Here is a 27923-nt window from a genome sequence, read left to right as displayed (position 1 = left end):
GGCCGGCGCGCGGCGTCTCCTCAGTGAGGGTGAGGCGGCGGCGGCGGCAGCAGCTCGGGGCTCCGCGCTCCGCTCGCGCCGGGCTGGGCCGGGCCATGTCGGCCAAGCAGGGCGGCCGGCAGCGCCGCCCCGGCAGCCACCCGCACTGCCTGGAGGCGCCGGCGCTCCTCGGGGCCGGCCCGGCGGGCGGCGAGGCCGAGGCGCTGCTGCCGCCCCCGTCCCCCGAGCTGGGCCTGCCGGCGGCGGTGCCGGCGCCGCGGGGGTGCCGCGCGGAGCTGGGCAGCGTGCTGCTGCTGCTGGCGCTGTACGTGCTGCAGGGCGTGCCGCTGGGGCTGGCGGGCAGCGTGCCGCTCATCCTGCAGAGCCGCAGCGCCAGCTACACCGAGCAGGCCTTCTTCAGCCTCGTCTTCTGGCCCTTCAGCCTCAAGCTGCTGTGGGCGCCGCTGGTGGACGCCGTGTACGTGCGGCGCTTCGGGCGCCGCAAGTCGTGGCTGGTGCCGACCCAGTACGTGCTGGGGCTCTTCATGATCGGCCTGTCCCGCCGGGTGGACGCGCTGCTGGGCGACGGGCAGGGCCGCGGCCCCGACGTGGTGGCCCTCACGGCCACCTTCTTCCTCTTCGAGTTCCTGGCGGCCACGCAGGACATCGCGGTGGACGGCTGGGCGCTCACCATGCTGTCCCGGGAGAACGTGGGCTACGCCTCCACCTGCAACTCGGTGGGCCAGACGGCCGGCTACTTCCTGGGCAACGTCCTCTTCCTCGCCCTCGAGTCGCCCTCCTTCTGCAACAAGTACCTGCGCTTCCAGCCCCAGCCCCGGGGCATCGTCACCCTCTCAGGTAGCGCCCGGGTGCCCCGGCCCACGTGCGGTGGTGCGGGGCTGGGGGTGCTCGCTGCCTCCGCCTGCAGCTCTGGCCTCCCGAACCGCGAGGAGGCTGGTGGGGTCTGCTGCAAGTGCGCCGGGCTCCTCTGGCCTGAAGCGTGAGGGAAATCTGCCTGGTCATTGACTTGGCTGACCTAAGCGCTTTGGAGAGACTTGATTGTTTTTTAAACGCTTCCTAGTTTAATGACCGCAGAATAGGTTGCTGTTCTAAAAAATGCAAATGCTTCGCCTGCCTTTAAGGAGGCTGCTTCAGAATATCTTCTTCTGGGAGAAAGAGAAGAGGAAATAAGCTTTAAAAAAAAAACCACTTCCCAAATGGTATTGCTTACAGAAACAGAAATGATGAGCGTTCAGGCTTGGCCACGTTGCCAACCTCTAAAGGAAGGTCTTAATTAAGTAAATTAAGGGTTATCTTTTTCTTCGGTGATTTAAATTGGATCTGGTGATCCATCCTTTTCTAGCTGCTGGTCTAGGAATGTTTTCTAATTTTTTCCTCAGAAAGTTTGGGTGTTGTTGGTGTTAGGTGCGTTGCCAGAAGATCTGTAAGAAGTCCGTGTGTGTGTTGGGAGGCCGAGGTTAGGCAGCGCAGCTTGGGGAGGATCTGACAAGCCAGCACTGTTTCTGGGGGCAGTTTCGGAGTGACCAGGCCAGTGCTGAGAGTAAGTTCTCACGGGTTTAGTTTCTTCCTCTCTGATCGCTTTGGGCGTACCAGGTAAGAGAAGAGGCGTGCCAAAACTGATGTGAGATGGTGGGAAAAGACTCGCTTTTGCTTCCTGCCCTGTAGGTAGCAAACTGATCGTACTGATCCATGAGGACATCGGCATCTGAGACTGCTGTGTGTCGTGCAGCCGCTACAACTGCTAACTAACCTTCCCATCTCCTTGCTGCTGGTGACCTTATTTATGTCTTGTCCACGTGTCGACAAGCACGGGGCACTCCTCACAGTAACCCCGCTGACGTATTGCTTGCTTTTGCTTTCCCCTGTTGTGCTGCTCAGCAGTGCTGCCGTGTCTCTCCCCTCCTGCTGCAGCAGCGAGCTGACGTCTTCTGCTGCTGATGCAACTTGGAAATCACTCGTGTGCTTAAAGAGGCTTCGTTTGTCTGCTTAGCTCCACTTGCCGGGTTTTTGGTGGCTGTGGTTTTTTTTCAGTACTGCTTTTATAAAGGGATTTCTTGCTATTACAGGAATACTGCCTTAAAAAAAAGCTAAAACCAAAAAGTACCTGCACAGCCTGCTTAACCTGTGTGGGGCCTTAACCTGGGTGGAGTAAGAAAAGCAAATAACTCTGACACTACAGTTGCAGGATATGTTTTTTGGGTAACAAAACTGCCTTCCTTCAAGAAATTTGTTTTCCCTCGTCCCCGTGACGGCGTGCCACAGCTCCCGTGTCCTCGCCTGTCCTGAGGCAGCCGCAGCGGCGAGCGGCGCTCTGCTTCTCACACCGGGGAGAGCTGCTTCGGGCAGCCAAAGGCACAGCGAACTTTGCGGTGCCGACGGGTGGCTTTGTGCCCGTTCAGCTCCCTGAGCACTTCTGTTGCGGACTGACTGCTGGTAAGGGAAAGAAAAGGCCGAGCTTCGTGATGCCGAGTCAGCTTCAGGTAGCTGGGAAGCAGCAGCCTTCATCGTTCCTGTTAGCTGTGGGAAGCAGCGTGCACAAATGTAATGCTGCTCATCAGAAGAAGCGCTGTCTTAGAACCTTCTTCAGGCTGAAGTTCTGGAGGGGAAAAAAAACTCATTTCAGTGGGCTTATTGTTTGTGCTAGCACGTATATGAGCTTTGCACTTTGCTGTTCAAAGGACGTTGTTTTTTCTTTAAAAGCTGACTGGCCGCGTCTTTTGGTTCCTCTCCAGTTTTTCATGGAGTCACGTGAATGCCTGTGGCACGTGAAGGGACAGAGGTGAGGTGTGGCTGCAGGAGGAAGGTGCAACAACCGTGACTAGGCAGCTGAGGGGAGCGCTCTTTTTCCTGGGAGGAGATGTGGGGCTGCGTTATCACTTAAAGCTGTTGTGATGAAGCAACTGTCCTGTCCCACACCTCCGTGACGTTTTTGCAGCCTGCTCTACTTGTGATCGAGCTTTGAAGTTTGCATTGCCCCAGCACAGCCGTTTCTTCTCCTGGTAGTAGCACGGAGGGCAGAGACAAAATAGGGATGGGGCGGTGGGCAGCACTGGTGGCACCAGCAGTGCTAGAAAACGTCTGCTATGAAAAGAAAGTCGTTTTAGTCTGGACTCTTGTATGTGGCCTTTTTCAGCCACCCCAGCCAGCGCTGTATTGCATCTGGCGGGGCTGGCCTGATGAGTGTTTGTGGGATGATGCTCGGAGCTATTTCCATTCCATCCGCACGCTGCGGGTGTCCCGCTGCCGCGGTGGCACTCGGCACTGTTGTCACGGTACTGCCTCGTGTAGGCAGCAGATCAGCGTGGCTCTGAACGCTGCTCTTTTACTCAGAAGATACGCTCAGGGCTTCTTTTTTTAAACAGAGGAGAGAGCAATCTGACAGCGTTGTTTATGGGGTCTTCTCTCCTTTAGAGTACTCTTGAAAAGGGAAAAATAAGCGATGTGGAAGCGGCAGAAACTAATCTCAAATGCCACTTTTATTGTAAACTGGGGATGGTAGGGAATAGCTAAAGGAGCCTTGCAGGTTTTCGTCCATGCTTGTGGTGCTTTCTTGCTGCGAATCCAAAGCAGCTAATGATTGACTAAACCTTTGCCCTGTCTTTGCCCTTTCACCAGCCCTTGCTGCTTGCTTCGTTATCTTGAGGCTCCTGGGGTTGCTTCTGATCAGAAGGATAAAAGGGTACTTTTGTCACAGTCCCTGCACGTTACTGAATTCCTTCTTGCCTCTTTTGTAGGGCTGTCTTAGGCTAGTGAGCTCTCTAAGTCCTTGCCATAAAACGTGAGCGTGCTTCACTGCTGCTGCCTTCCAGTCTGCCTTTTAGCAGATACTCTGCTTAATGTCAAGCACTGAGGAGATAGCAAATAGGACGTCCTCTTAAAACAGATCTGTTTGAGTGACGCTTTCCTTAGTGACTGTGTAGGAACCTTTGTCGGGACATCTTTGCACTCGTGTGGGTATCGATCGTGGTTCCCTCCGGATGGGGGATATGCGGAGCGGAGGGTCGGGGCGCGGAATGGCTGCGGGCTGCGATGGGTCACCTGCAGAGGGGCGAATGGCTTCTTCCTCCAGAGTTTTTTCCCATCCTGTCTTGTAACTGTTCAACGTGCCTTTTTTCCTCCTTTATTCGCTTTTAGTGGGTTTCTGTGCAGCTCCTCAGAAAGTCCACTTTGACTTCTGGTCTCCGACACGCTCACTGGTGCTCCACAGACCTGGAGGGAGGTGACCCAGGTTGCTGCTGTGTCTAAACCTCGAGCAAACGTGGTTATAGACTGAGGGGCAGGGAGGAGCCCTGTCTGTTGCTGCGTGTAGCTGTCTGCTTGTGCTTTGGTTTTGTTGCTTCTTTTCAGGTGGGTCAATGCGTACGGCTTTTGTTCAACTTTTTTTATTAGGTTGTGCTTTGTGTGGTAGCAGAACAAGCGCGTTTCAGTGAACTGTTAATGAAGTGCTTGTCGTGGGTGCTAGAATATGTTTTGTATTCCAGATTTCCTGTTTTTCTGGGGAGCTGTCTTCTTGATTACCACTACGCTTGTTGCCCTCCTGAAAAAGGAAAACAAAGAATTAACACCAACAAAGGAAGAGACCAAAGGCATCACCGATACATACAAGCTGCTCTTCTCAATAATCAAGATGCCAGCAGTTCTCACGTTCTGTCTCCTGATTCTCACAGCAAAAGTAGGTAAACACGTACATGAATTGTCAGGTGCTGATGGTACGAGAATCTGAAAGGTTGCTGAGTCCCCGTGGTCCAGCTTATTGCTCACTTTCGCCAGTGGTTGCCATCAGTTCCAAATTTTCACTTGAAATTTGGAAACACAATGCCTTGTATGGTTGAGCTAAGTAGCTTTGTACAACAGAAAGCGTTAGTTTAATGCTCGTGTAAGCACGTAAGTGCTCAAAGAAAAGTTTGATTGCAATGTAACATTAATTTATTTTTAAATGTGCATCCTTACAGTTAGGCAGTTTGTGTAGGCTGCAGTTAAAAGCACAGAAAATGTTTCTTTTCACCTAAATCACATTCCCGGAATCTGTAACTCTGTACAAACTAGGTTTTCACAACGTTCTGTTGGCAGTCATGGATACCAACAGGCCTTTAAGGTACGGGTATGAATACTGTTGCTGTGTTAATTGCTCTTGGTATAGTTCTGGCACTGACGACAAGAATAGTGTGCAAGTGTAGAATACGTTTCAGAACTAGTTTGGAAATCAGAAACACAAGTGAATTGTGCTGTATCACTTCTCGGTGTACTTAATGCCAAGTAAACTGAATTTCTAGCCATACTGTTGCTGCTTTCCCCAGTTTATTTTGTTTAACTTGTATTGCAGGTTGGATTTTCAGCAGCAGATGCTGTAACGGGACTCAAACTGGTGGAAGAAGGAGTACCTAAAGAGCATTTAGCTCTGCTGGCAGTTCCAATGGTTCCTGTACAGATCATACTGCCTCTGATTATCAGCAAATACACAGCAGGCCCCCAGCCGCTGAACACCTTCTACAAAGCTATGCCTTTTAGGTAAAAACAAACAAAAAATGGTTTTGTTGAAACATAGTAATTTGTGTACTTGGATCAATTATAAGAGTTCTTGTGTAAGTTCCAGACGGAAGAAAGAGCGCGCCAGAATTTCCGTAGCAAGTTGAACTCTCTGTATCTTGTGCCTTGGAGATGATTCACGTGGTGACACAAGTAAAAGAGCACAATGAGCAGGGGTTTTAAGATGCGTGTACAGCAGCATAGGGCAGTACTTCCCTGCTCTTACGCAGTGTCAGTAGTTCCTTCTTCCTGAATCGTTCTGAGTAGATGTGGGACTGTGTCTCTGGAAATACATGTACTGCCTAACGTGAGAGCAGCAGACTGCATCGACAAATCATTTGGAACACGTACTAGATGCATGCTTTGCTGAGATAAGTGAGAAAAAAGAAGGTGAATTAGGCTGATACAGGTGAGACGTTTCGTTTGTAAGTGGTTTATATAGGAGTTTGCCCGTGGAATTCTGTAGGAATGTAAAGCCAATGAATCCAGGAAATTACTTAATGCCATTATTCAGTAGATCAGTGCTCTGTCTGTACCATTACTTAAATGTGCTCTTAGGCAATGATGTATGCTTTCATTTAAAAAAAAAGCCAGGTAAATTTTTCTCCATCTGAATTTCTTGTGTGTTGCTTTCCACAACAAAAACTTCCCTGTGAGGGACAGGGGAAGAAGCTGGTGTAGGAGATCTGGCAGTGTTATGCTGATATGGAAGGAAGAATTGTTTAGGTATGAAATGTTTACAATTTCAGTGCTTGTCAAATACTAAATACATAATTCTATACAAGATAGAAATTGTTTATATTTAGTTAAAGCTATTTTAATATATATTGTATATGCAAATGTTTGATAGTTGCTTTCTATTAGGGTACAGGAACACGTGGACAAAATTACTTGAGTTACAAATTCTCTCTTATTCCTGCAGGTTGCTGTTTGGACTAGAATTTGCTTTTTTGGTATGGTGGACTCCTAAAGTAAAACACGAAGGAGGATTTCCTGTCTACTACTATGTCGTAGTATTGTTGAGTTATGCTTTACATCAGGTAACGTACACCGCGTGGGAAGCAAAGGGCACCAGGAGGGTATTTCACATCAGCTAGAGGACCGTAAATGCCATTAGCTGCTTTTGTTCCTAGCTACCCTAGAATTCCTTTAACCTGTGGGTTTTCTCACCCCCTCCAGGTCACGCTGTATAGCATGTACGTTGCAATAATGGCGTTCAACGCCAAGGTTAGCGATCCGCTGATCGGAGGAACCTACATGACACTCCTAAACACCGTGTCGAACCTGGGAGGGAACTGGCCATCCACGGTTGCGCTCTGGCTCGTTGACCCGCTCACGGTGAAAGAGTGCGTAGGGGCCCAGGAGCAGGCCTGCGGAACCCCAGCTGCTGCAGAAGTAAGTTTGGAGGCTGTGAAGGTCTCTGTTCAGTTATGGCTGCATGAAATGGCTTCTCTTAGTATTTTTTTCTTTCCACCTTTGAAAACCTTCACGGAGCATAGCTTACACTTAAAAAAATCCCAGTAATTAAACTTTTTTTCCTAACTGATAAAATTCAGCCTTTGTCTGCGCACTCTTCGTAGCTGACATCTTTACCAAAGATGTGCAGTTGCGGAGTAATTGTCCCTTTCTGTTCTGGTGGGGATGAAAAGCTGCTGGCGGCAGCACTAGGCTGGTGCCGCGCTCTGCAGTGCAGGGAGGTGGTGGCTGCATTCCTGAGTAAAGTGTGCGCAGCTTGGAGCTGTGTGACGAGGCGCTCTGTTCTTGGCAGGCTGTCCGTCCCCGGGTCCCTTCGGTTTTGTGGTGGTTATTTGTTCTGCCTGTCTTTCTGGTGGCTTCCTGTCTTGATACCTTGATTCCTTCTACCGTGACGTTACTTTGCTGCCTTTGATCTTTGCTTTCCATTTGAAACTGAGCGGTGTGACTGGCAGCCTTCCCGGTTCCGGGGAGCCCTGTGGAAGAGAACAGAGAACATATTGTGCTACTGTACTCAGATCAAACAGCGCGGAAATCTGCCTGGAAAGCAGTGTTTCAAATTCACCTCCGCATGAGCAAGTGAGAAGTTGTAATGCGAAGGTTTGGAAGGGTGGAAATGTTTGGGGGGTTTTTGTTGTGTGGCATTGTTCTCCCTTACTCGTGACTGAGATTTCACTCCTGAATGCCTTTGTGTTTATGGAACTCCTCGGGATGCAGAGGTCCTCTGACCACACTCTTCTAGAAGTCAGACTGGACTTGTTTGAACTGGAGTTCCAGTTTTGACTGGAGAAACTGCTTCCTCTTAACATGTGCTGCTTCAGCACGGGTCTCAGCTTAGCACCAGTTATTTTCCCTGTGCCTTGGCATCTGTTGGACTTAAGTCCTTCCTCCTTCAACTCACTCCTCTGATCTTTTTTCCACGTCTTCCCTGTTGGAAATGTTCCACGACCACTCCCTTCTGACTCCTAATCTGATTTTGACATGTCTCAGAATAATGCAAATGCTGGCAGAACCTCGATTCAGAGGATTGCTTTGTTTTGGGATTATGGCAGTATTGAAAGTTAATCACAAAACCAATCACATGCTGTATACCTACCCCTTAAATGCTTGAGTTTGCCTTTCAGTTCTGCAATTAAAGCACATCCCAGGCCTGTTCTTCCTCAGACATACGCTGCAGGCAGCTGGCTTTGTGCTGTCTGTTTGCAGGTTCAGTGTGGTGAGATGCAAGGCTCTCATTTCTAAAGAAGCAATTTGGATGGACAGAAAAGAAATCTTCCTTCATGGGATTAAGAACAGGGATCGTACATCTGTTTTGTAGAGTTGGATCCTTGGGCCAGTACTTTCCGTCTCCCAAATGTTTTATAACAGTTTAACATTTCACACTAATGGTAATCTCAAATGTCTCTTTTAATAACTCCATCAGAAACAAAGAGAAATAACAAAATATGTTTAGACATGACCTTTAAAAGGCCATTAAACTGTACCTAATGCCTACTTCTAGAAAGCCTGCCTTTCTGTTTTTCCCAGAAAATACTTAATGCCTCTGCTTCTGTGTTGCAGCTCTGCACGAAAGCCGGCGGTTCCTGCGTTACTACCTTGGATGGTTACTACGTGGAATCCGTCGTCTGTGTCATTCTGGGATTCGCCTGGTGGTTCCTATTTGGGCCCAAATTGAAAAAGCTGCAGGATGAAGGACAGTCTTCGTGGAAGTGCAAGAGGACCAATTGATGCCATTTAAATATTGGACGGACTAGGCAGGTTATTTTAGTTTTATTACAAAGACACATCCCATAACCAATAAGCAGGAGTATAGGTATTTTTAAATGCCAAGTTGCTGAAAAAAGCGGGTGGCTGAGACAGTGGTGTGTGCGTATGTGACACCACTTGCCTTCCCAGTCTGAGAACACAAGTTGAGAAAGTAATAAGAAAATGGCACCTGTGTACTACGTGTCCCCATGCTCTAGCTTCAGAGCCGTGGCTTCTGATACAACCAACACCCAAGCTTTCCATGTAGTAGCTATGGAAAAGCTGCTCGTGCCACGTTTACCTAAACAGCAGCGCTGTTAGCTGAGTTCCAGCTCTTGATTTCTGATCAGGCAGCTTTGGCACGGGCAGCTGACCTGGGGAAGGATGTGAAAGGCATTTTGACTTGTAGGTTAAGCACATCGTACTGCGGAATTCATCGTGGGAAGATAAATGTAAAATGTCCGTGGGCTTTGTTTCTTCTCACTTTCTGGACTGTAACCACATTTCAAAGGATGAAATAATGTTTCAGAGATTCTTTTAAATATATTTTCAGGCTTTTATAAGCTTTAAAGATTTATAAGAGAATATTTTTATAAACAAAGTTACGTTTAATTTATTTCCTCTGTTTCACAGCATTTTGATTTACATTCAGGATTCTTTCTTGATGAAAAAATGATGTAAAGGAGGACTTAAGAGTAACGCACAATACTCTGAGCATTGAGTCCTGAAGGTGTAAACCGCGTAGCGTAGCAGCTAGCGCACAAAACACAGGCTTTGAAAGGAGAAGGCACGCGGTCCTTCCGGAGGCAGTTGTTATTTTGATGGAATGAAGTGGTAGTGCTGGTTCCTCTGTCACTAAAATTTGAACAGATTAAAGATCAGTGTGAGGAAAAAATGCCTCTCTTCCCAGCCAGGGGTAAGAAAAGAAGAGCAGTGCCTTTGAAAGTGACTTGGTGACAACAAACTTGCCAAATTCCCAGTGAGTTGGTGTACAACTTGCTGTTGCAGAATGCAAACGAGTTACATCCTGTGGTAGAGCTGCTATAGAAATTTATTACTGATTCTTTATAGTGGAAATTTCCTGTTGCATTTATCAAGAATGACTTCTTTCCTGAGTGCCTTAGTGATGTACAGCAAGCACACTGTACGCCTAGAGGAGGGGCACTTGTATATCGGTGGATGTATATCGTACATCATTATTAAAAATATATACAAAAATACCTTTGAAAGGTATGTGATTTTCTTTTTAATTCTCTATCTCTTGCCTTGTCAATACTGGAAGTATTGCACCATGACCTTCACGTTCCCAGCTCCTGGCGAGACAGGTTGTGGGTCTTTTGTTACCGTATGCTTCAGCAAAAAGTAAATTACGCCAGCTTTGGGCAGACTGCAGGGGAGATCCGGTGTGCACAAAGCATCTGTGTGACCTTCTGGGTAAGAAGGTGCCAGAAGAGGACAGTGACCGGGTGTTTCCTTGGGTACTGGCGCCTGTTCTGGCTCTTCTTTCCCTCCTCAAAGCGGCAGCCTTGAGCAGCTGGTAGGAAGCCAAGCCCAGAGCTGCAGGCCCCAGCTGATTTCCCCCGGCTGTGATCTGTGGTCCAGCAACAGCACACCCACTCTGTTTCAAGGACAGCAGGATTAAAAAATCAAGCTGAACAGAAGCACAGTTTTTACTCCCCAGGCGAAGTCTTCCAATTGTATCTCTGCATAAGCACAAGAGGAATCTGAGAATAGATCTGAGGCTTGTAGGCAGAAGATGGTGTGTTTTTCAGTCCTAGCCAGATCATTGCTACCGGATTCGGTATGCAGTGAGGCACTTTGGGTCTGGGTCTGTACGGTAACAACGGGCCACTTATTTCCATAGCAGCTCGTCCATACCTAGAGTGTTTTTTCAACCTGTCTGGCTTTGAGGGAGATCTTCTAGACTGCGGAATATAGGAAATTAAATTCATAAATGTTTTACAGTTGGCTTTTACTTTGCAATTTTGTTTCAGTATGTCTGAAGGTGCCAGTGTAACCTGTTCTAATAAAAACGCCTTGGGAATTGCTTAACTGATACATGAGATGATTTCAACAGCAACATTAAACTCCAATTGTTATATGAAACGCAGCATAAGTAATTCTCTTCCTCTTTCGAACTGGAGAAGGAACCAACAGACAGGGTATTTTTTTTAATCTCTCAGTGCTGCTGGTTTGTAACACAAGTCACAAATGTTACAACCGTGCCAGTTCATCAGCAGATTGCTGAAAGGATCTAGTAATCTTTCAGGTTTACTATCCCTATTTTAAAGATTTTTTTTGTTCTTTTTTTTTTTTGATGAGAGAAGTCTTTAACATTAAAAAAGAAAAGAAAGAACTCAATCTCTTGCTTGAGAGTCTGTTTTTGAAATGGGAACTGGAGAAAATGACCAAGCACTGCTCTAGTCTCTTGATTAGCTGCAGGGACTTTGTGGTGCTACGTGAACACAGGGGCTCCTCAGTGCATTTGGAGACCAGACGGGTGTGTGCTGCATGTCTGTGTGGCCGGCTTCCCTTCCTGATCCAGGTCAGCACCTGGGCAGCTTGGTGCTCTGGCCAGGTCGCCCCTGTCGGAGCTGTCCCGTGGCTCCCCAGCCACGTCTTCATCCCTGCACCTCCCTGAATGGGTCTGGCGGGGATTCAGAGGTGACTTCTTCCTAGCAAAAGACAAATGGCAGAAATGCTTTTTTGTAGGTAAAGGGTTTGTCCTGGTTTAGATTGCTGAGCAGGATCGTTGTGAAGTGAGCCAGGTCCTGGGGGAGAGGGGTGCAGCGGAGCATGAGGAGAGGCAGAGAACAGCTCGCCCTTGCGGTGCCGTTGGACACAGCTGTGATGTTGTGCTGGATTTGCCATGCAGGAAAGTCATCCTCCCCTGCTCTTGTGAAATTAATTCGTTGTTGTTCCCTGAGACTTGCCAAAGAAAAAACTACTTGCTCCAAAATTCAGTTCTGTACTTGTAGTGCCCACAGTGAGCAGGTCCAGGGCAAAGCGTAAGGTTCTCCAGGCTGCACGAGCTGGGATTGTGCTGCTGCTGCTGCCGCCTCCAGCCTGCGTCCCGGTGAGGAAGCGGCTGAGGATTGCCCTGCGCCGAGGAGCTCGCCCACCCGATGCCTTGGGAACCTTGGTGCTGGCAGCGCGATACCGTCACCGCCACCTACGGCTCACGGTAACACCCCAACCGCACGCTTCCTCTTTGTTATGGACATTGAAAAACCTGCCAGTGATTGTCAACAGTTCCCGGTTTCCCTGTAAAGTTGTTTTGGTTATTGTCTTCCAGATGTTCTCGATGTGGTTATACACGCTGATAAACGCCGCCGTGAACTACAAGGAGGTGATGCTCAGGTGATTTTTGATGTGAAGTAGGGAAGAGAGGAGAGTTCTGTCACCAAGCTGCAGAGCGCAGCGTCGGCAGGCAGAGCCTCTCCCTGCAGCAGGGAACGGAGCAAGGTTTTGCAGGCAGCAGCCTTGTCCGACTCTTCTGGCACCTCTCCAAACGAGACGATGCTGCGTAGTTAGCATTTTACCCAATACACACGCTTTAGCAAGTCAGCAGCATGCTTCCAAATTATTAAGAGCTGTGTGCATATGTTTTTGCTGAAACCCAGATTTTGCACTATTTCTGTATTTATTATTAATCTTAAAATATTCATGCTTAGTAAATAAACCAAACCTAACAGCTTCACCACTTTCCTTGAAGAAAATTATAGTGGTAATATTTATTTGTTCAAGACACCTCGCAGCCAGTAGCCTAAGAATTGTTTTAATTGCAACATCAGGTAAAATGTTTTGATTCAAGCAGGTTTCTGTCGGTGCCTTGGGTTATGAATTCCTAACGGGATCTGTGGTTTTCCTGAAATCCCGAGCCGTGGCTGATACTGACGTTATTTCAGGTACCGCCTGCTCACGCAGAAACCTTGAGCTGGGCTTTAATGGAGGTGAAAGGCTTGTGTAAACACAGCCTAGGTAGGGCTTTATATTGTGTGTGATTATTTCCTTGCACTGTATTTTTTTTGAAGACCTCGTGGATCTTTGCACAGCTGTGCAGTCGGTTCAGCTGGGAGAAACGGAGGCAGGGGAACGAATAAACAGCAGCGGTAAATACGGGAACGTTCTCAGGCCGTTTGCTGAGAGCACCCCGAGGTGCGGCAAGGGCTGTCCCAGGGCCGGAGGATGCGGACGAGGGGCTGGGATCGGCCTGAATTCACCTGAACGAAGGTCGCGGCCCGGCCCCGTAGAGCCGGAGCCGAGCCAAGGCCTCGGCGCCCTCCCCAGCCGCCGCCAGGGGCTGCTCGCAGGCTCGCCCAAAGGCAGGGGCCCCGCATTCGGGTTCCCGTGGGGGACGCTGCCCGGCTCGTCAGCGGCCCCCCGGGCCCCCCCCGATCCCCGGCGGTGCCCGGTGCAGCCCCGCGGTGCCGGCGGGCCCCGTGCGGGGGCGCTGCGGGCGCTGAGGCGGCCATGGCGGAGCGGCGGAGCGCGGCGGGGGAGGGCCTGGCCCGGCTCTCCGAGTGGGCCGACGGGCACCTCGGCCTCCTGCGGGTAACGGGGCCGGGGCCGGGACGGGGACAGGGGCCGGCCCCGGCCCCCCGCTGATCCTCGCTGTCCTCTTCCCGCAGAACCTCAGCGCCGGGCTGGCGGCGGCCGGGCTGCTGGTGCTGGCCAGGAGCGTCCGCATGGTGAGTGCGGCCGGGCCGGGGCCGGGGCAGGGCCGGGGGGCTCCCCGCAGGGCTCCCCGCAGCCGGGCCGGGCTCCCGGTTCCCCCCCGCAGCGCCCCTCTCCCAGCGGGCTGCGGCTGGTTGCAGCCCGCCCCTCGCCGGCGCTGAAGCCCCCCCCCTGGTTTTCTGCTCGTGAAGTCGCTTTCCTCGGTGCTGCATCCCCAGCTGCCGCCTCCTGCGGCCCGCGGCGCAGAAGTACCTGCAGTTCAACCAGAACTGAAACGGAGGCGGTTTCCCCTCGTCCTTTCTCCCTACTTCCCTGAGCAGAGGTGCTTTTCCCATATTTTTAAGCATAAACCCAGGTCCCTTAACCCCTTGAGACGTGTGCCGCCTCCAGCTGCTGAGGGGCCAGCGGTCAGTGCTGACTTCCCTCCTGGCAGCCCCGCATACAGTCTGCTGTGAGAGACCGTCTGTATGACGCTTTTATGTTAAAATCTCCCCAGAAAGCCCAAACCGCACGTAGTGCGGGATTGCCCACGCGGCACTTGTAGGCAGGCTGCTGGGTGCGTCGCGCAGGGCTACAGACGCAGGCCAGGAGTCCCCAGAAGGTTTCGTTCAGTGACAACTCCAAAAATCAGCGCCCTAAATTCGGGGCGTTGTGTCCCTGCTGCAGCTGCATTGTTGCTGCGCGGCTGCTGCTGGCCAAGCCCTTGGTGCCACTACCCTTTGTTTTCCCGTGTGATCGGATAACTCCCTCCTCTGAATCCTCCCGTTATCAAGGGACGCGGTATCGAATTTAGTCATCCTGTGATCTTCTCAAAGGTGCACACCAGCTTTTGTCCCTCTCCTCTTTGCCTCGCTTATCAAAGTCTGTGTTGTTGCTTCTGTCTGCTCTGCTCTGCTCTGCCTTTGTTTTCGGTGTGTCTGTTCTTTGCCAGTGTCTTCAAACACTCGCTTCTTGGCTGGCTTTCACCCCTCTTCTAGCACCGTTCAGGCCACTTTTAAAACACTCTTTTCATGGTGAATCAAGTTAATTTCAATGCGTGTCAATATAAAACATCAGTTTCCATCCTTACTCTCATGCCCATCCCCAACGTTGCAAATATTGTAAAACAGGGAACATTCCTGAGCGTCTGGAAGGGCGGGCACCTAAGGGGTTCTACAGCTGATTACTGTCTAAGAAAAGAATTAGTTGTTTGTGTTGTCCGTGCTGTGTAACAGTATATCTGTAATTTGCCAAATCGTTTGTAGCGTAAGTTGGATTTCATGTGATTGAAACTGCTCTCTCTCTCTGTATATATTTTAAACCGTGTCTCATTCTTCTTTCCATCAATAGACAACGAAGTTCACAAATGCTTTGGATATACCCGCGGAGTTTATTGAAAAGAATGTCAAATTGCGGGGAAAAATACATCACGTAACGGAGAAAGGTCTGCAAGTCGAACACATTCCCATTAGCATTCCTATCATTACATCAATACAGAGGAAATGTAAGTAAAAGTAGATGAAAAACAAGGATAGGAATGAAATGTCACTAACAGTATTGTCCACTAGACAAGCACAAATACTGCGACACCAAAAGTATTTGCTTTTTTTAGATTTTATTTTAAATGATACTCTTGGAAGTAGATGGGCAGAAATCAGCGGGACATCAGGTGCGCTGTCGTTGCACAGAGCGGGCAGGCGGGGGCAGGCGGAGAGGAAGGCTGAAGTTACACTTGTGGCGCTGCCTTCTGATCCTTCCGTACTTCACAGATGGGAAACAGGAATAAGAAAGACTGAGAGGAGAGCTGCAGGAGGAGCTTGCCAGTACAGCGTTTTATTATGGTGATGTGTTTCTGGCAGCGAAAGCCCAAGCACGCAGGCAGTTAATTTGTTTGCATAGCTGCTCTCATTACTGGCAGAAAAACAATTCTATTGCCATTATGCCTTTATTCAGAGATGAAGATCAGACAGTTCCGTACAGCAGGGCGGTTTTGCCCTGGCTTCTCAGAAGCCGTCCGTCAGGTCTGAGTGCAGTCACGTGCTCGCTTTGCAAATACGATTTTGCTAATTTAAATACGAAATTTGCTAATTCTTCTCCTAGTGTTTCTGCCCTTTCAGATAAAATAGTGGTGACTGATAACAAAAGTACTTCTTTCTACTTGTATGCAAAATAACACAAAATAGCTTATATCATTTGTGAAATCTTTAAGTATTATTTTTTTTTTACTGAAGGGGGAATTAGATCAAATTCTTAGTTGCAAATAAATAGTGCTTTGTGGAACTAAAATGGATTTATTTTTTTTAAGTCCGTGGGACTAAACTTGTTAACGACAGCTGAGGGTCTGTGCAAAGTGTGGCATTTCACTTGACTGTGGCATTCAGTAAAAAAAAGTTCTCTTTATCTATGTCCAGGGCAATCAAAAGGTCTTTTGCTGGTAAGACTTGCTGGAGTGGAGCTGGCTCCAAGTGGCACGGTCTGGTTACAGAAAGAGGTGAAACCCTCGCAAATGGTATGGTTCCAGCTTCTTGGAAGGGAGGACTTGGCACTCGAGTGCCGTGTTTTAGTAAATAAGGTAAAAATAGTAACAAAAAATGACTTTAGTCTGCAGTTTTAAGTTTGGCTGTGATTAAATAGTCAGTACATGAGAATGTTATTAGTTATTATAAATTATCTTTACAGGAATTTTAAATAAAGTTATATTACTAAGTCAGACTCCAAAACAAGTACTTTTGTAGACTGATCAGTCTGATAGTGCTAGGCTATATGGTGTCGTTCTGATTAGCTTAATGTTTAATCCATCAAATGTTTTCTTATAGATTACTTGTGCTTGTAGTACGTTCTCAAAGTCAGCTGTATTTCTTTTAACTCTTTCTGCACGAGGGTAGATTTAGCCAGAAGCGACGCTCAGCGGGAACGCACGCGTGCAGACGCACGCAGTTTTAAAGGGTAAGTGAATATCGCATTTACTGTGCCTTTCTGTAGGGTCGCTTTCTCAGCGTGTGCTTAAATGAGGAGATCTTGAGACAAGGGCTCGGCAGAACAGCACGTATCGAAGGGCTACATCATCATTCTCGCCTCTACTGGAAACTTCACAAAAGACTGCTTCAGGCGGAGTTAAAGGCCTTGAAGAAAAATAAAGGAATATGGCAAGAAGAAAGCTTCTCTGAAAGAGTTAGAGACCGTATAAGCAACAATAAATGCGTACGGACATTGAAACAGTTTGTGAACTGGTTAAGAAGTTATATTTAAAGGCAGAATGGGAGACTTGTCTAGAGGGAGGCCACGTATCTGCGTTACATGCTTTATGTAAAATATAAATTTGTGATAAAAAGTGCCGTAACTTGTGCGTTCCTTGTCTTGAACAGAAAAGCCGTAAAGTTACCCAATGCCATATTATATAACCTGTGTGGGACTGAAGTTTAGTTGTATTATGCAGGACCAAAATTGAAGCGTCCTTAAGCTAAAATTTTCTCCAGCAGCGTCCCAAATCAGCTGTGCCGTTTTCCACCTGCTAAATACCTACAGGTGCGTTAACTGAAGTGAGAACAGTCGGCAGCTGCTTTTCAGAGGTGCAAAGTATCCATCCAAAGCGCACCACCTCAATGCTTAGCTGTTACAGGTCATTGCTAGGTAACTGGCGTTGGCTAGAAAACTCCATTTCAGAGCTTGAAAAAGCTGTAGCACGTCTTTACCTGCTTGTTTGAATTCCTATACTACGTTTGTGCATAATTTGTGTGTGAAGAAATCGTTCATCTTGAATAACGGGTTGCATTATTACCAGATTAAAAGGTAATTTGTTGTGGTTGATCTTAAAAAGCTGATAGGGTCATAACCACTAACATATAAAAATAAAAAATTACTTGGTATATTAAAGAACGGAAACTACAATGCTAGTAATGCCAATTTGTAAAACACAAAATTAACATGAAAGAGTTTTGCAAGTTATATCAGAGGAAAAAAATAATCTGTTTTCTTCTGATGGTTCTAAAAGTATCTAAAACCAGAAGATAAAACTTAAAATAGGAAATATAAAAAATGGACCACAGAGTGCTTTATTTTTGAAAGAGGTGTTATGTAGGTGTAAAGTATATTTTTTGTAAATATTCTCAGAATAAAGATTGATTTCTCAAGTTCATCATCACGTTTTATTTACCAAACACTTGATTTTCAATCTGCCACACTTCTGATTATCTCAAGTGAAGTGCTTTGCATCTATTTTTTCTTTCCACTTATTTATTTGGCAATGAAATGCCAAGGAGAGGAGTGCGGTGTGAAAATCTCAGTATCTGAGCATTGCCTGGTATTAGTTATGTATTTTTTTTTCCTTGCTGGCTTCATTGCAAAATTGTGAATCCTGAGATCCTAAAAAAAAACGTTTATCCTCGGTAAGAATGTATGTCAGTGATTTTTTTTATTACTTTTGTTCCTGTGTCCTCTTAAGGACCGAAAGGCTGTTTTCTTGCACAGTCTGGTGAGCAGCTAGCCATGAGGTACCTGCAGGACAGGTATCAGTGCTGGGAACCAACGTGGGACGGAGGAGCAGAGGGAGACCTTGACCGGAGCTGGAAACCAGCTATCTGTGCCTGTTCCAGAAAATTCATAAAAAGAAGTATCTGATTTTATGCATTACAGGTCTGGGTCAATCACTGCTGTGGTACTTGGATGGAGAAGTCACACAGTCACAGTCATAAACTACTTCTCGTGGTTAATTGTAGGTGTTTTGGTTTATTAAGTGGAGCTTTTTCCAAACTAAGCATAACTCTACAGTTACATATGGCCTTTTGCTGCGATAATGAAATATAATTAAATATAATTCCATCCAGACTTCCCCCTCTCAAAAAAAAAAAACCCAAAACAAAACAAAAACCACTACAACTCTGATCAAGAAAAAAATAGCAGTGCTTTCCATCTGTGCAAGTCTTGAATGGCTGTAGATCTTGTCTCTGTGGGAGGCCTGTCTTGAAAAGCCCGTACCAGGAGCAGAAACAAACAGCTAAGCAGAGCCACGTTGTGGAACTGACTGGGAGGTCAGGGGAAGAAAAAGCGCTCTTCTCCATGACATGGCGACACCCCGCGCTGCCTCGAGGAGCATTATCCATCTCCTTTAGCCACAGCAGCAACACACGTAGGAGTATTTCCAAGCAGAGGTTGCAGTCCTTGTGTGACTGGGAGTAAGGACAAGAATTACACTACTCAGCTCGTCGCCTTCCCTGCAGCTGAAAGCACCATTTGGAAGCCAACTTCTTACAAAGATTGCAGGGAGTGAAAGGAGATGCCTCCAGATGGCCCACTAAGGAAACCACCTTCAGAGCTGCAGAGGTTTTTTTATTGCCGGTGTGGTATTTAAGGCAAATGGCTGTGACAAACACTACCAGCCTCTCCCAGAGCCTCCCCGAAAGCGGTGGGCGCAGCCCTGCCCACGGCCGCTCCTGACAGGAGAACAAAGGCGTGGAGCGGGGCCCTGCCGCAGCGTGGCCGTGAGCCTCTGGCCAGAGGCTTCTCCTGCACAGAAGGAAGAGCAAAAAGTCACCGTCCTCAGGTAAATCTCTTCTTCGCTGCCGCCTCTCCCCCTCCTTCCCAGGCTGAACCACGGAATCTCCCGGGTTGGAAGGGGCCCACCGGGATCCCGGAGCCCGGCTCCACACGGGAGCACCCAAACCCCGACCCCCCTGTCCCAAAGCTCCTCGAGTGCTCGGTGCCTGCTGGCTCCTCACGAAACGCGTCTCGGTCACGCTCCGGCCCCCGCGGTACGCGAAGGGGCTGCCCCGAGGCGGGATTTCGGACGCTGCCTCCCTCACGGCAGCCTTCCCCCGTCAGGGGGACCCGAGGCTTCGGGGCGGGCACCCCTCGCCCGGCTCGGCGCCGCCGGCTCCCGCAGGGGAAGGGCCGGTGAAGTTCGGGAGGGGTTTTAACGGCTGCAAAGCAACGAGCCGGGCCGGCTGCTCTCCTCAGGGGGCGCGCGGGGGAACGGCCGCGACCGGAGGGGGGGGGGGGGGGCCGCGGCAGGTGCGGCGGGCCCGGCCCGCGCCTCCTCACCACAGCGCCCGGCGGCGGGGGGGGGGCGAGCCCGGGGCGCTCCGTGAGGAGAGGAGCGGAGGGGAGGGGAGAGGCGGGGGCCCCTCGGGGCGGGAGCGGGGGGGGGGGAGCGCGGCGCGGCGGGGCAGGTTGAAGGGGCGCGGGGCCGCCGCAACACCGGGGCTGGATCCGGGGCGGCGGGGCGGCGGAGCGCTGGGCTCGGCTCCGCTCCGGGCCGCCGGCGGCTCCGGGTTTCCCCTGAGCTCCCGGCCGGCGGCGGGCGGGGCCGGGCGGCGGCGCCGGGCGTTTGAACGGGAGCGGAGCGCAGCGGGGCGAGGCGGCGCCGGGGGTGAGCGCGGGGCGCCGGGGGCGGGCGCGGGGGGCCGGGGCCGGGGGCGCTGCCCGGGAGAGCTGCCCCCGGGGGTCGCCGCCGAGCGGTAGCGGCCGGGGGGCAGCGCGGCGGTGCCCGCACCCCGGGGCCGGCCGCGGCTCTTTGTCTGCCGGCCCCCGGTGGCGGGGACCCGGCCGCTCGCCGCCGCCGCCCCCCCTCCCCGCCCCGGTTCGCCCGTCTGGGCGCTCCTGGCCGCGCCGTGCGCTGCTCCCCGCGGCCGCGGCACCGCCCCCGCGACAAGTTCACGAGTTCACCCCCTTTTGTTCCCCAGACGCCGCTTTTTTGCCCTTTTTTTTTTTAAGGCTTCCTAAAAACGTGAAGTTTCCTCAGAGGGAGGCGGGAGGTTCGTGACGGGTCCCGCAGCGGGCCGCGCGGCTCGGGGGGGTGCCCGGGTCCCCTCAGCTGTCCCGAGACGGCTTCCATCAAACCCCCCAGCGCCTGAATAACATCCTCACGCCCTAAAAGCAGAGCCGAGGGGCTCGCTGGCGGCGGCTCCGAGCTGTGCCCGGGCCTGGCTGGTGCCTCACGGGCTGCCGGGGAGCGCCCCGGCCCCGAGGCGGCTCTGCGAGGAGCGGTGAGGCGGGGGGCGGCAGCCGGCCTGCGCTCGGCTGGCTCCTGGGACAGCCTGTACACGAGGCTGTGTTTCTGTCGGCGCCACAGAGTGATCTCTCTATAAGCAAGGCTTTCCTCTAATCCCTTCAAGGAAATCTGAAGTGCCCCTCAAGACCCGGTTCGGTTCAAACTGATAACCTAGGTGGCAAAGCCAAGAGCGCGGCTACACAGTAGGTTTTTTATTTTTTTTTTTAAATTATATTATTTTTATTACGTTTAAGAAAGTCTGGAAGTTAAGGGGACAAAAAGCACTCCAGCTCCTGAAAGCAGCAGCCTGCCCACAGGTCTGCGTTACCTGAGAGGACAGTTTATCCCAACCTGTGCCTTCAGCGGAGGTAAGGCTGCCGCGCGCTATCGCCTTGTAGGGCTTTACAGAAACTTCTTATTAGTTTAAAAGCCGGGTTAAACCACGATTTCAAACCCACTGGAGTGGTGGAGGTGCTTTAGAAGCAGTCGTTACGGTGTTTTCCCCTGGTGTGGCAGGATGCAGAGCGTGTTCCGCGCGGCTGTGAGCAGCGTGCCGCGAGCCTCAGAGCCGCCCGCCAGCAGAGCGCGGCTCCCTGCGCGGAGATCGATTGCCTTGTGCCCCTGGGTCAGGGCTGCGCTGAGGATAAATCTGTCTGGGCTTCCACGTCCACAAGCAGGAGGTGCTTCTGCCGGAGCGGGGCCGAGGCTGGCCGGCAGTGGTGCAGGCTGGCCAAACTGCTAGGGGGTGTTTGTGTCTTTTCTTTCGTGTTTGTTTGTTTTAGAAAGCTGGGATTGCTTTCTTAACGACGGCGGTTTTCTTCTTCCAGTCTCCATGGACACGGAGGGCATCAGCATTACTCCAGAGGTCTGAGCTTGCCTCTGCCTTCCATTGCAGGAGCTCTGGCTGGGTGTGCCTGCGTGGCTGAGAGTGATGTGCGTGCGCCTGGAGGTGGAAAGGCTCGTTGGGGGATCCAGAAGGCAGTGGGAAGTATTTATCCTGTGGATAGCCACTTACTAAGGCTCCGATGAGAGCAGGGGAAGTGTGGAGGAGCGGAAGAGGCAGGCAGAGCTGCTGAGAGCATTTTGGAAGCAGGCACCTGTTGCAGTGCTAGAAAAAGCCGAGTGCTCAATGCTGGGGATGCAGCCTGCACTTCTGGGGGCTCAAGTCCACGGGTGAGCATTACAGAACCGCTTTAATTGCATTTGGCCACGTGTATTAAAAGAGGTGTAACATTCCTGGCAAGAGATGTCCGTGTGAGTCTCTTCAGCCTGAAATAACTCAGGGTCGCTTGCAAGAAGTTTCAAGTGGAGGCTGTGGTGTGAAGTAGCCCATGCGGCGCTACAGACCCGATTTGTTGGAACTGACACAAAGTTCACGTACCCGTGCACACCGAGTGTGGCCAAGCGTGTCCCTGAGGGGGAGTGGAGGAAGTGCTGGCTCCAGCTGCTCAGGCTTAAAACGGGCGCTGCTGAGCCCCGGCTGGACGCGTTTCCTGGGCTCTTTGCTCGGGCTTAGTTCGAGTTGCGGGTGATCGACCGACCGGTTGGCAGCAAACCTGGCAGTGTCCCTGCAGGAAACAATGAAGGATTATTGGCAGCTACAGCTGCATCGATCGATGACACGTGCAGAGGGTCTTGTGGGGGCAGCGGTCCCCACCCCTGCTCCGTGGGGGGACTGCACCTCGATCGGCAAGTAGCCTGATAGTGTACGAGACACAAATCATCTGTGTACGTGGCTGGCTCTGCTGGCATAAGCCCTTTCCAGGCATCTTATTTTTATCTTCGTATATTATCAGTGTCTGAATTATTCCGTGCCGTAGCACAGCAGTAGCCAGGGTTTCATTGGCTGTAGTAACAGCTGTACGCTCAGTGATAGCAGAAGCAGCTACTGAAGTGGCAGCATTACACACTTCAGGTAATAGGGCCTCGTCTTATATTAGCAACGTGTCTGAAAATGACTTGTCTAAGTGATCACATTTCCTCCTGGTGAGAGACGCGTGCCCTCAGGCATGACCTGGTGTGCTGTGTCCCTCCCGCGTTTTAGGGAGAATGTTTCAGCTGGTCTGTTGAGGAAGAGTTCTTCAAGGTGGAAAGGACCCACGGGAAAGAAAGTTCATCTTTGTCTTTAGAAACAGAATTATTATTATTATAACAGAATTATGTCTTTAGAAAGAGAATTATTAAGTAAAGCTAGGTAAGAACAAAGTAAGCTTGCGCTTCGTGTTTGTTATTGTGACTTCAGGTCTTTAAAGCACTGTTTTGCTGCTGGGAAGAGAGGTGAAGCTCTGTGTCGGGGATTTTCAGAAGCTCTTAGAGCTGCGTTACCAACAGCTGCTCAGTGAAGCTCTTGCTGTGTCGAATCTGTGCGAACGTTCGCTCCTTTCACTTGCCTCTTCTGTCTCACACCCCAGGCAGAGGTGTGCATGGCGAAGTGATGCTAAGCAGAGCTCCAGCTAGAAGCGGAGCGAGGCGTGTTCTTGGGACCGGCAGTCTCCTCTGCTGGCCCTCTCAGCAGCTCACCCTGGGCAGTGCCGTGAGCGGGAGTTCCTATTCTTGGCCTCGCACAGTAGTTGAATTCACTGAAACCCTTGGAAAATTATCTCCAGGGCGGAAAGTAGAGTTGGATTTTTGCCTGGTGCTTGCTTGTACCTGGAGAGTCGAGGCGTGAGCTAGGTGTCCCCGGGAGCTCGTGAGCGGCGTCTGGGATGAATCGATTCCCCGCGCTTCGGGGCTGCTCGTGTGGGTGCACATGGCTCCTACAGCTGACGGTCCTGGGCTCGCTGTGCGCTCCTCTGCCTGCTCTGAAGGGAGTGGTGGTGTTCATCCCACAGAAGAAATGGGAGAGCTTACAGAAGGGTCTCAAGGAGTACAGCTGAGTCAGAGGACGTGCTGTAGGTGATGCATTAAAAATGGCATCGCCACTGGGGCGAAGTGATTGCGTCTGCGCGGGTGGAAACCTCCTGGGTAGGAAGGCACCTGCATGCAACACGCGGCGTGGGGAAACCTCTGGGCAGCAAAACCAACAAATGATTTGTGTTAGTGACCGAGGGTGCAGAGAGCTGGCAAGGACAGCTGAGAGGTGTGCGGAGCGCTGGAAGCGTGGAAGGAAACCATCCATACCCACTTACTCATATTTATCGCTTCCATGCCCGGCAGAGGCAGCATGCTGCACGCCGCCCTCCTGGAAAGCATTCCTTAACCGGGAGGAAAACAAAGTGCACTCGGGCTTCTGGAGGGGCCGGGAGCAAATGCTAATTCCTTTTCAGGGTCTGTTGCCATGGGGAGTCAGTTCAAATCCTTTCTAATGCCCTCCTCAGCAGCGAGTTGTGCTGACACACGCTTTTCATGACTTCCCAGAACGAGCGGCGAAGTGAAACAAAAGCCCCGCCAGAATTAGCAGCCGCAGGAAGGTTCAGGTTAGCGGGGCAGGACAGGTAAGACGCTTTGTCCGGGACGGGGCCCGGCACAGCCCGGCCTCCTGCCACCGCAGGGTGGGCGATGCGTGGTGGGAGCTTGTTTGGGGCAGGGGGCGAGGTCTGTGCGCCCCTCTGGGGTGGGCATCAGCCCTGCTGCCGGATCCGGGCTGGGTGGGCTGGGTGCCCCGAGGGGCTGCGCAGGGCCTCCCGGAGCAGCGCTAGCAGCAGGTGGGAGGCAGGCTTCTGCCTCTTCTTTTCTTCTCAACACCTCTGGCACTGGCTGAGCGAGGTTGGGTACAGTTTCCTGGGTGCCCCAAGGGGCTCGCTTAAACAAGCAAACTGACACCAGTCTGTCTTCATCTCGTGAAGGATGTGGGACTAGGATTAATGTTTAGTGCCCTGAAAAGGAAATTACCAAAATATCAGTTTAAAACAAACAAAAAACCCATGCCATCACCACCACACACAACCCCCCCCCAAAAAAAAAACCCAAAGCCACACCTCAACTTCGTATCTCTAAAAAGCACGATGTGCCGTATCTGTGTCCTAAATCCAAGCTCTTGTGAGCTTTTCCCTTTGTATAGACAACTCTGACTCCTAAGAGTTTCTGATTGCTTCCAGCTAAACCCACAGGAAATTTTTCTTCCTGCTGTGTGGCTCGCACACCGCCACCACCTTCAGAGCCATCGCTGCTGTGCCAGTGCAGCCGTCCTCGGGGCCGCGTGGCAAATTAGATCAGGGACTGCTATCAAGGAAAATAAACCAGCTAAAAACTTGTTATTCCTCTAGGAACTGGAGGAATTCTAGGAATTCTGGAGGAATAAAAATAAGATCAGGTACTAGATGGTTTTCCCTTCTATTACCAGCTGTTATCAATAATCTGCTTTTGTGCTGGTGACATTTATGAATAAATACTTGCTGTTGAAAAGGGGGTGTAATTTGGGGGATTTTTTTAAAGCCTTTTATTTATACTACAAGATACTTTAAATTCTAGAAAGAATCTGTATATACTATGGATACTTACAAAAAAAAAAACAAACTTAGTAAGGTAGCTGTGGCTTTCTCTGGAGGTTTCAGACTGGTTTTGGCCATGGGAGGTGCTGGTGTCCTGTTGGCAGGACCCATTCGTGCTGTCAGATTGACTTAACGTTATCTGTTGAAGTGCTTCAGCAATGAGAAGGGGAGAGGGAGCTGAGAAGAGAGGAGATTAGCAGTCTCTGCAGCCTGCGGACTGCTCACGGAGCTTTAACTGCCAATTCAGGACTGCTCACGGAGCTTTAACTCCCAATTCAGCTTTGGGAGCGCTCTCCAGAGAGCTCGAACCAGGTTCCAAGCGCTCGATGGGCGCGTGCTGAATTCCCCCTTCACATTAGGGGCCTGCGCAGTGCCCAGGTGAAATAGTGCAGCTAACTGTTTAGATTACGCCGTGGCTTTATGAAATAGTTGAGAGCTAACCATAGCAGTCCGCGCTGCAAGCGTGCTTCGCTCCCCCTCCATGTGCTGGCGCGCTGCGGTGGGACCGATTCCCTCGGACGAGCTTTGGAAGGGCAGGTACAGAGCACTGAGCCCTGGGGCTGTCGGGTTCTTGGTGTTAAGCCCCTTGTACCAGGAGGCATCTAGCACGACCTAGACAGAGCGTATACATCCTGCGCTGAATTCAGAAGTACCTTCTACATTTAGCTCTGCAAATTTTGGAATCAATTTCGTAAAACAACCCGTAACAAAATATCCTGTGTGAGGAGTTCCCCCACTATCTTAGTAAGAAAATCATCTCGGCAACATATATCTACGTGGACATACGTATGCAGGTGTAAGCTGAGTTATTTTTTGTATCAAACTTCTCTGAGCAAAATGAGTTTACTTACAGTAACAACCTGTGGAGTGCCGTTCAGCGGAGCTAGTCACGGCCAGGGCTCTTCTCTTCTGGAGGACATCTCCTGCGGAACAGGGCTCAGGGCACTGACATCTCGTGTTGGGGTCACAGCTGGCCCTGCGGAAATTATTTTAGTAACTTTTTAACAAAATACTGTCCTTTTTTGCTTAAACAATTACTGATGTTTTATGCCCAAGTAGCTTATTCTACGTACGTTAAAATAACTTACCTGTGTAACCACTCGTTCTGGCCTAATGTGGCCAAGATGCACTTTTTGCAACCTGTGATCTCGTTAAAATGCTAAATTCCTGAGCGTTTGTTCTCGTGAAATGATGATCTTTTGCCCCAAAGCGTGGGGGCTTCCCGTCTGTTTTTTGTTTGTTTTTCATTGGTCTGCTGTTTTTGTACACCAGAGGAGGGCACGGTCCTGGCCGGGCTCTCCCACAGCCCCGTACCAGAGAAAGCCAGACCCTGAGGGGCTGGGGGGCGTCACGGGGCTTTTTGCAGGATGTTTGTGTCAGCTGGTGTCGCCGCTTTGGGATCCTGCCCTCCTCCCTGAGTGCCAGGAGAACCTTTGTTCTGCGTGCCGTGGCGGTGGCGCTGAGGACAAGGGGACATTGTGTCAGCGGGAGAGGGAGGGGACGGGGGGGCTGAAGGCTCTCGCTGCATTCACATCGCCAGAAACTCCTACCCCTCGGTCCCCCCCGACCTGAGCTCTCTGTGGGAGTGGACCGAGAGAGAAAGCCTCTTAATTTTGTGCAAATTCTTACTGATAAATCCTTGACACAACTTTACTAATTAACACATGCTAATACTCCTGTGTTTGCTTTTTAACGCCTAAAGCAAAAAGACCGGCAGTAGGCTGGGCAGTGCCGATAAAATTATCCCTACACTTCTACACTAACAGCTCGCGCCTTACTAATTAATGCCAGAAGGGTGGCCTTAGTTATGGCGAGCTCTAATGAAAGCTCACCCCTGGCAAGGACGAAAGTCCAAGAAGTGCGGAAGCCTGGCGGGGGTGTCGCTTTGCTGCTACCGGGTGTTACAGTTTGGTGGTCCAAATTTTAGTAAAGTGTGCCTTTGGTACAAACACTGTGTGGTCCATACCCGAAACATACTGTAACGGAGACCGCTGGTTTGAAGACGGAGCAAAACGGGAGCAGAACGCGCTGCTGGCCTCAGCCCTGCGCCAGCCGCTCCTACCGCAGCGGTCACCGCACGGCGCGGTGCCTGCTCGCGGTGCTGCCTGCAGGGCCGCTCCGGTGCAGCAGGACGGCGAAGGGTGGACCTGCCCGGGTGCCAGGACACCGGCAGCCCTTCGTGGTGCCCCGAGCCTCAGCTGGGGGCTGCGCAGGCCAGGCAGATGTTCTCTGGCAGGGGAGAGGTTCTCCAAGTTCTTCTTTTCCCTCGTAGCGGAGTATGGGGATCGGGTCCCGGGAGATGACCGTGGCTGAACTGGTCGTTACGGATAGCGTGAATCCCGTTGGCCGTGGTTGGAGAGGACTTGTTTTCCCTTTCGTTTTGAAATCACTCAAGCAGAGTGTCCGCGTCCCTCAGCAGATCTGCAGCCCTGGCGCTTCCAGCGTGCCGTGGCACTTCAGCTGGGGGGAGCTGCCACCAGCCCCCCGGCAGGGCCTTTACGGAGGAGTGGGGCAGTGCCCTCACGTCCTGCTTGGGGTCTCTTGGATGAAGGCAGCAGGACAGGGAGGGAGTTGTTTGTGCAAAGCGTGGGCGAGACAGCAGCTGGGCTAGGACCAGGGGAAGGTGGGAGGGAGGTGAAACGGGAGCCCAAAGCAGGCCCGGGACAGGAAGGGGCAGTGTGGCGGGGCGGCTGGCACGGATCCTGACCCGGCTGAAACAGCAAAGGGAGGAGGAGAATCCAGGGATTTGGTGTCAAAACCAAGGAGTCCCTGTGTCCTTTTTGCTTGTTTGTTTTCCTTCAGCAGCAGGTACGAGAGAAGCGTGAAGCGCTGCGTTGTCCGGCTGTGCCCGTGGCTCTGCGCAGAGCCCTGCTGGCTGCGAGGCCCGACCTGCACACCAGAAGGCCGAGCTCCCCTCAATGCACGTTCAGTGAAACCTCTCAAACAAACACAGCCTTGTCTTGCGTTACAGCCACCAGCTTATTAATGAGTTAACTTGTGCCCCTTGCGTCTCTGAAAATCCTTGTTCCAATTGTTGGCATTGTCCTGGGCTGTGGCAGTGGGACCATGGGGGCGGCTCGTGATGGAAACGCTCCCGGGGCCCGACG

General features: G+C 51.1%; 3 protein-coding genes and 1 long non-coding RNA gene across 11 annotated transcripts in view; 3 read left to right on the top strand and 1 right to left on the bottom strand.

The window, feature by feature from the left end:
• The first annotated feature begins 25 nt into the window (after positions 1–25).
• Positions 26–10793, top strand: SLC33A1 (solute carrier family 33 member 1). Its single transcript, XM_080604739.1, has 6 exons — positions 26–837; positions 4482–4672; positions 5324–5508; positions 6449–6566; positions 6706–6921; positions 8560–10793. The coding sequence occupies exons 1-6, from the start codon at positions 96–98 to the stop codon at positions 8725–8727; spliced, it is 1620 nt and encodes a 539-aa protein (XP_080460865.1). The 5' UTR covers positions 26–95; the 3' UTR covers positions 8728–10793.
• Positions 10794–13107: 2314 nt separating this feature from the next.
• LOC308199909 (protein C3orf33) lies at positions 13108–17531 on the top strand. The gene is made up of 5 exons (XM_080604769.1): positions 13108–13299; positions 13377–13436; positions 14752–14905; positions 15813–15973; positions 16384–17531. The coding sequence occupies exons 1-5, from the start codon at positions 13219–13221 to the stop codon at positions 16648–16650; spliced, it is 723 nt and encodes a 240-aa protein (XP_080460895.1). The 5' UTR covers positions 13108–13218; the 3' UTR covers positions 16651–17531.
• Positions 17481–18907, bottom strand: LOC308199915. The gene is made up of 2 exons (XR_013955091.1): positions 18774–18907; positions 17481–18566 (listed from the first exon to the last, which is right to left on the bottom strand). It is a non-coding gene; the product is annotated as an uncharacterized lncRNA (long non-coding RNA).
• PLCH1 (phospholipase C eta 1) overlaps positions 18820–27923 on the top strand; it is a 94475-nt gene continuing 85371 nt past the window's right edge. For 2 of the 8 annotated variants that reach the window (XR_013955086.1, XM_080604717.1), the window contains exon 1: positions 19926–20754. The gene's annotated coding sequence lies outside the window, so the exon portion shown is untranslated. Of the gene's footprint in view, positions 18941–19690; positions 19766–19915; positions 20755–21281; positions 21560–27923 lie in introns of those variants that run through there. The other 6 variants (XM_080604716.1, XM_080604718.1, XM_080604719.1 and 3 more) reach the window with 6 other exon arrangements.

The sequence above is a fragment of the Anser brachyrhynchus genome, assembly GCF_964034855.1.
Source record: "Anser brachyrhynchus genome assembly, chromosome: 9".
In the NCBI taxonomy this organism is placed as follows: Eukaryota; Metazoa; Chordata; class Aves; order Anseriformes; family Anatidae; genus Anser; species Anser brachyrhynchus.
This window is presented reverse-complemented; position numbering and strand designations above follow the sequence as displayed.

Excerpts from the sequence above, each read along its gene's own strand:
- SLC33A1 (XM_080604739.1), top strand. The coding sequence starts at position 96 with ATGTCGGCCAAGCAGGGCGGCCGGCAGCGCCGCCCCGGCAGCCACCCG. Across the intron at positions 5,509-6,448 it reads TACAAAGCTATGCCTTTTAG|GTTGCTGTTTGGACTAGAAT; the intron begins GTAAAAACAAAC and ends TTATTCCTGCAG. Across the intron at positions 6,922-8,559 it reads GAACCCCAGCTGCTGCAGAA|CTCTGCACGAAAGCCGGCGG; the intron begins GTAAGTTTGGAG and ends TCTGTGTTGCAG.
- LOC308199909 (XM_080604769.1), top strand. The coding sequence starts at position 13,219 with ATGGCGGAGCGGCGGAGCGCGGCGGGGGAGGGCCTGGCCCGGCTCTCC. Across the intron at positions 13,437-14,751 it reads TGGCCAGGAGCGTCCGCATG|ACAACGAAGTTCACAAATGC; the intron begins GTGAGTGCGGCC and ends TTCCATCAATAG. Across the intron at positions 14,906-15,812 it reads TACATCAATACAGAGGAAAT|GGCAATCAAAAGGTCTTTTG; the intron begins GTAAGTAAAAGT and ends ATCTATGTCCAG.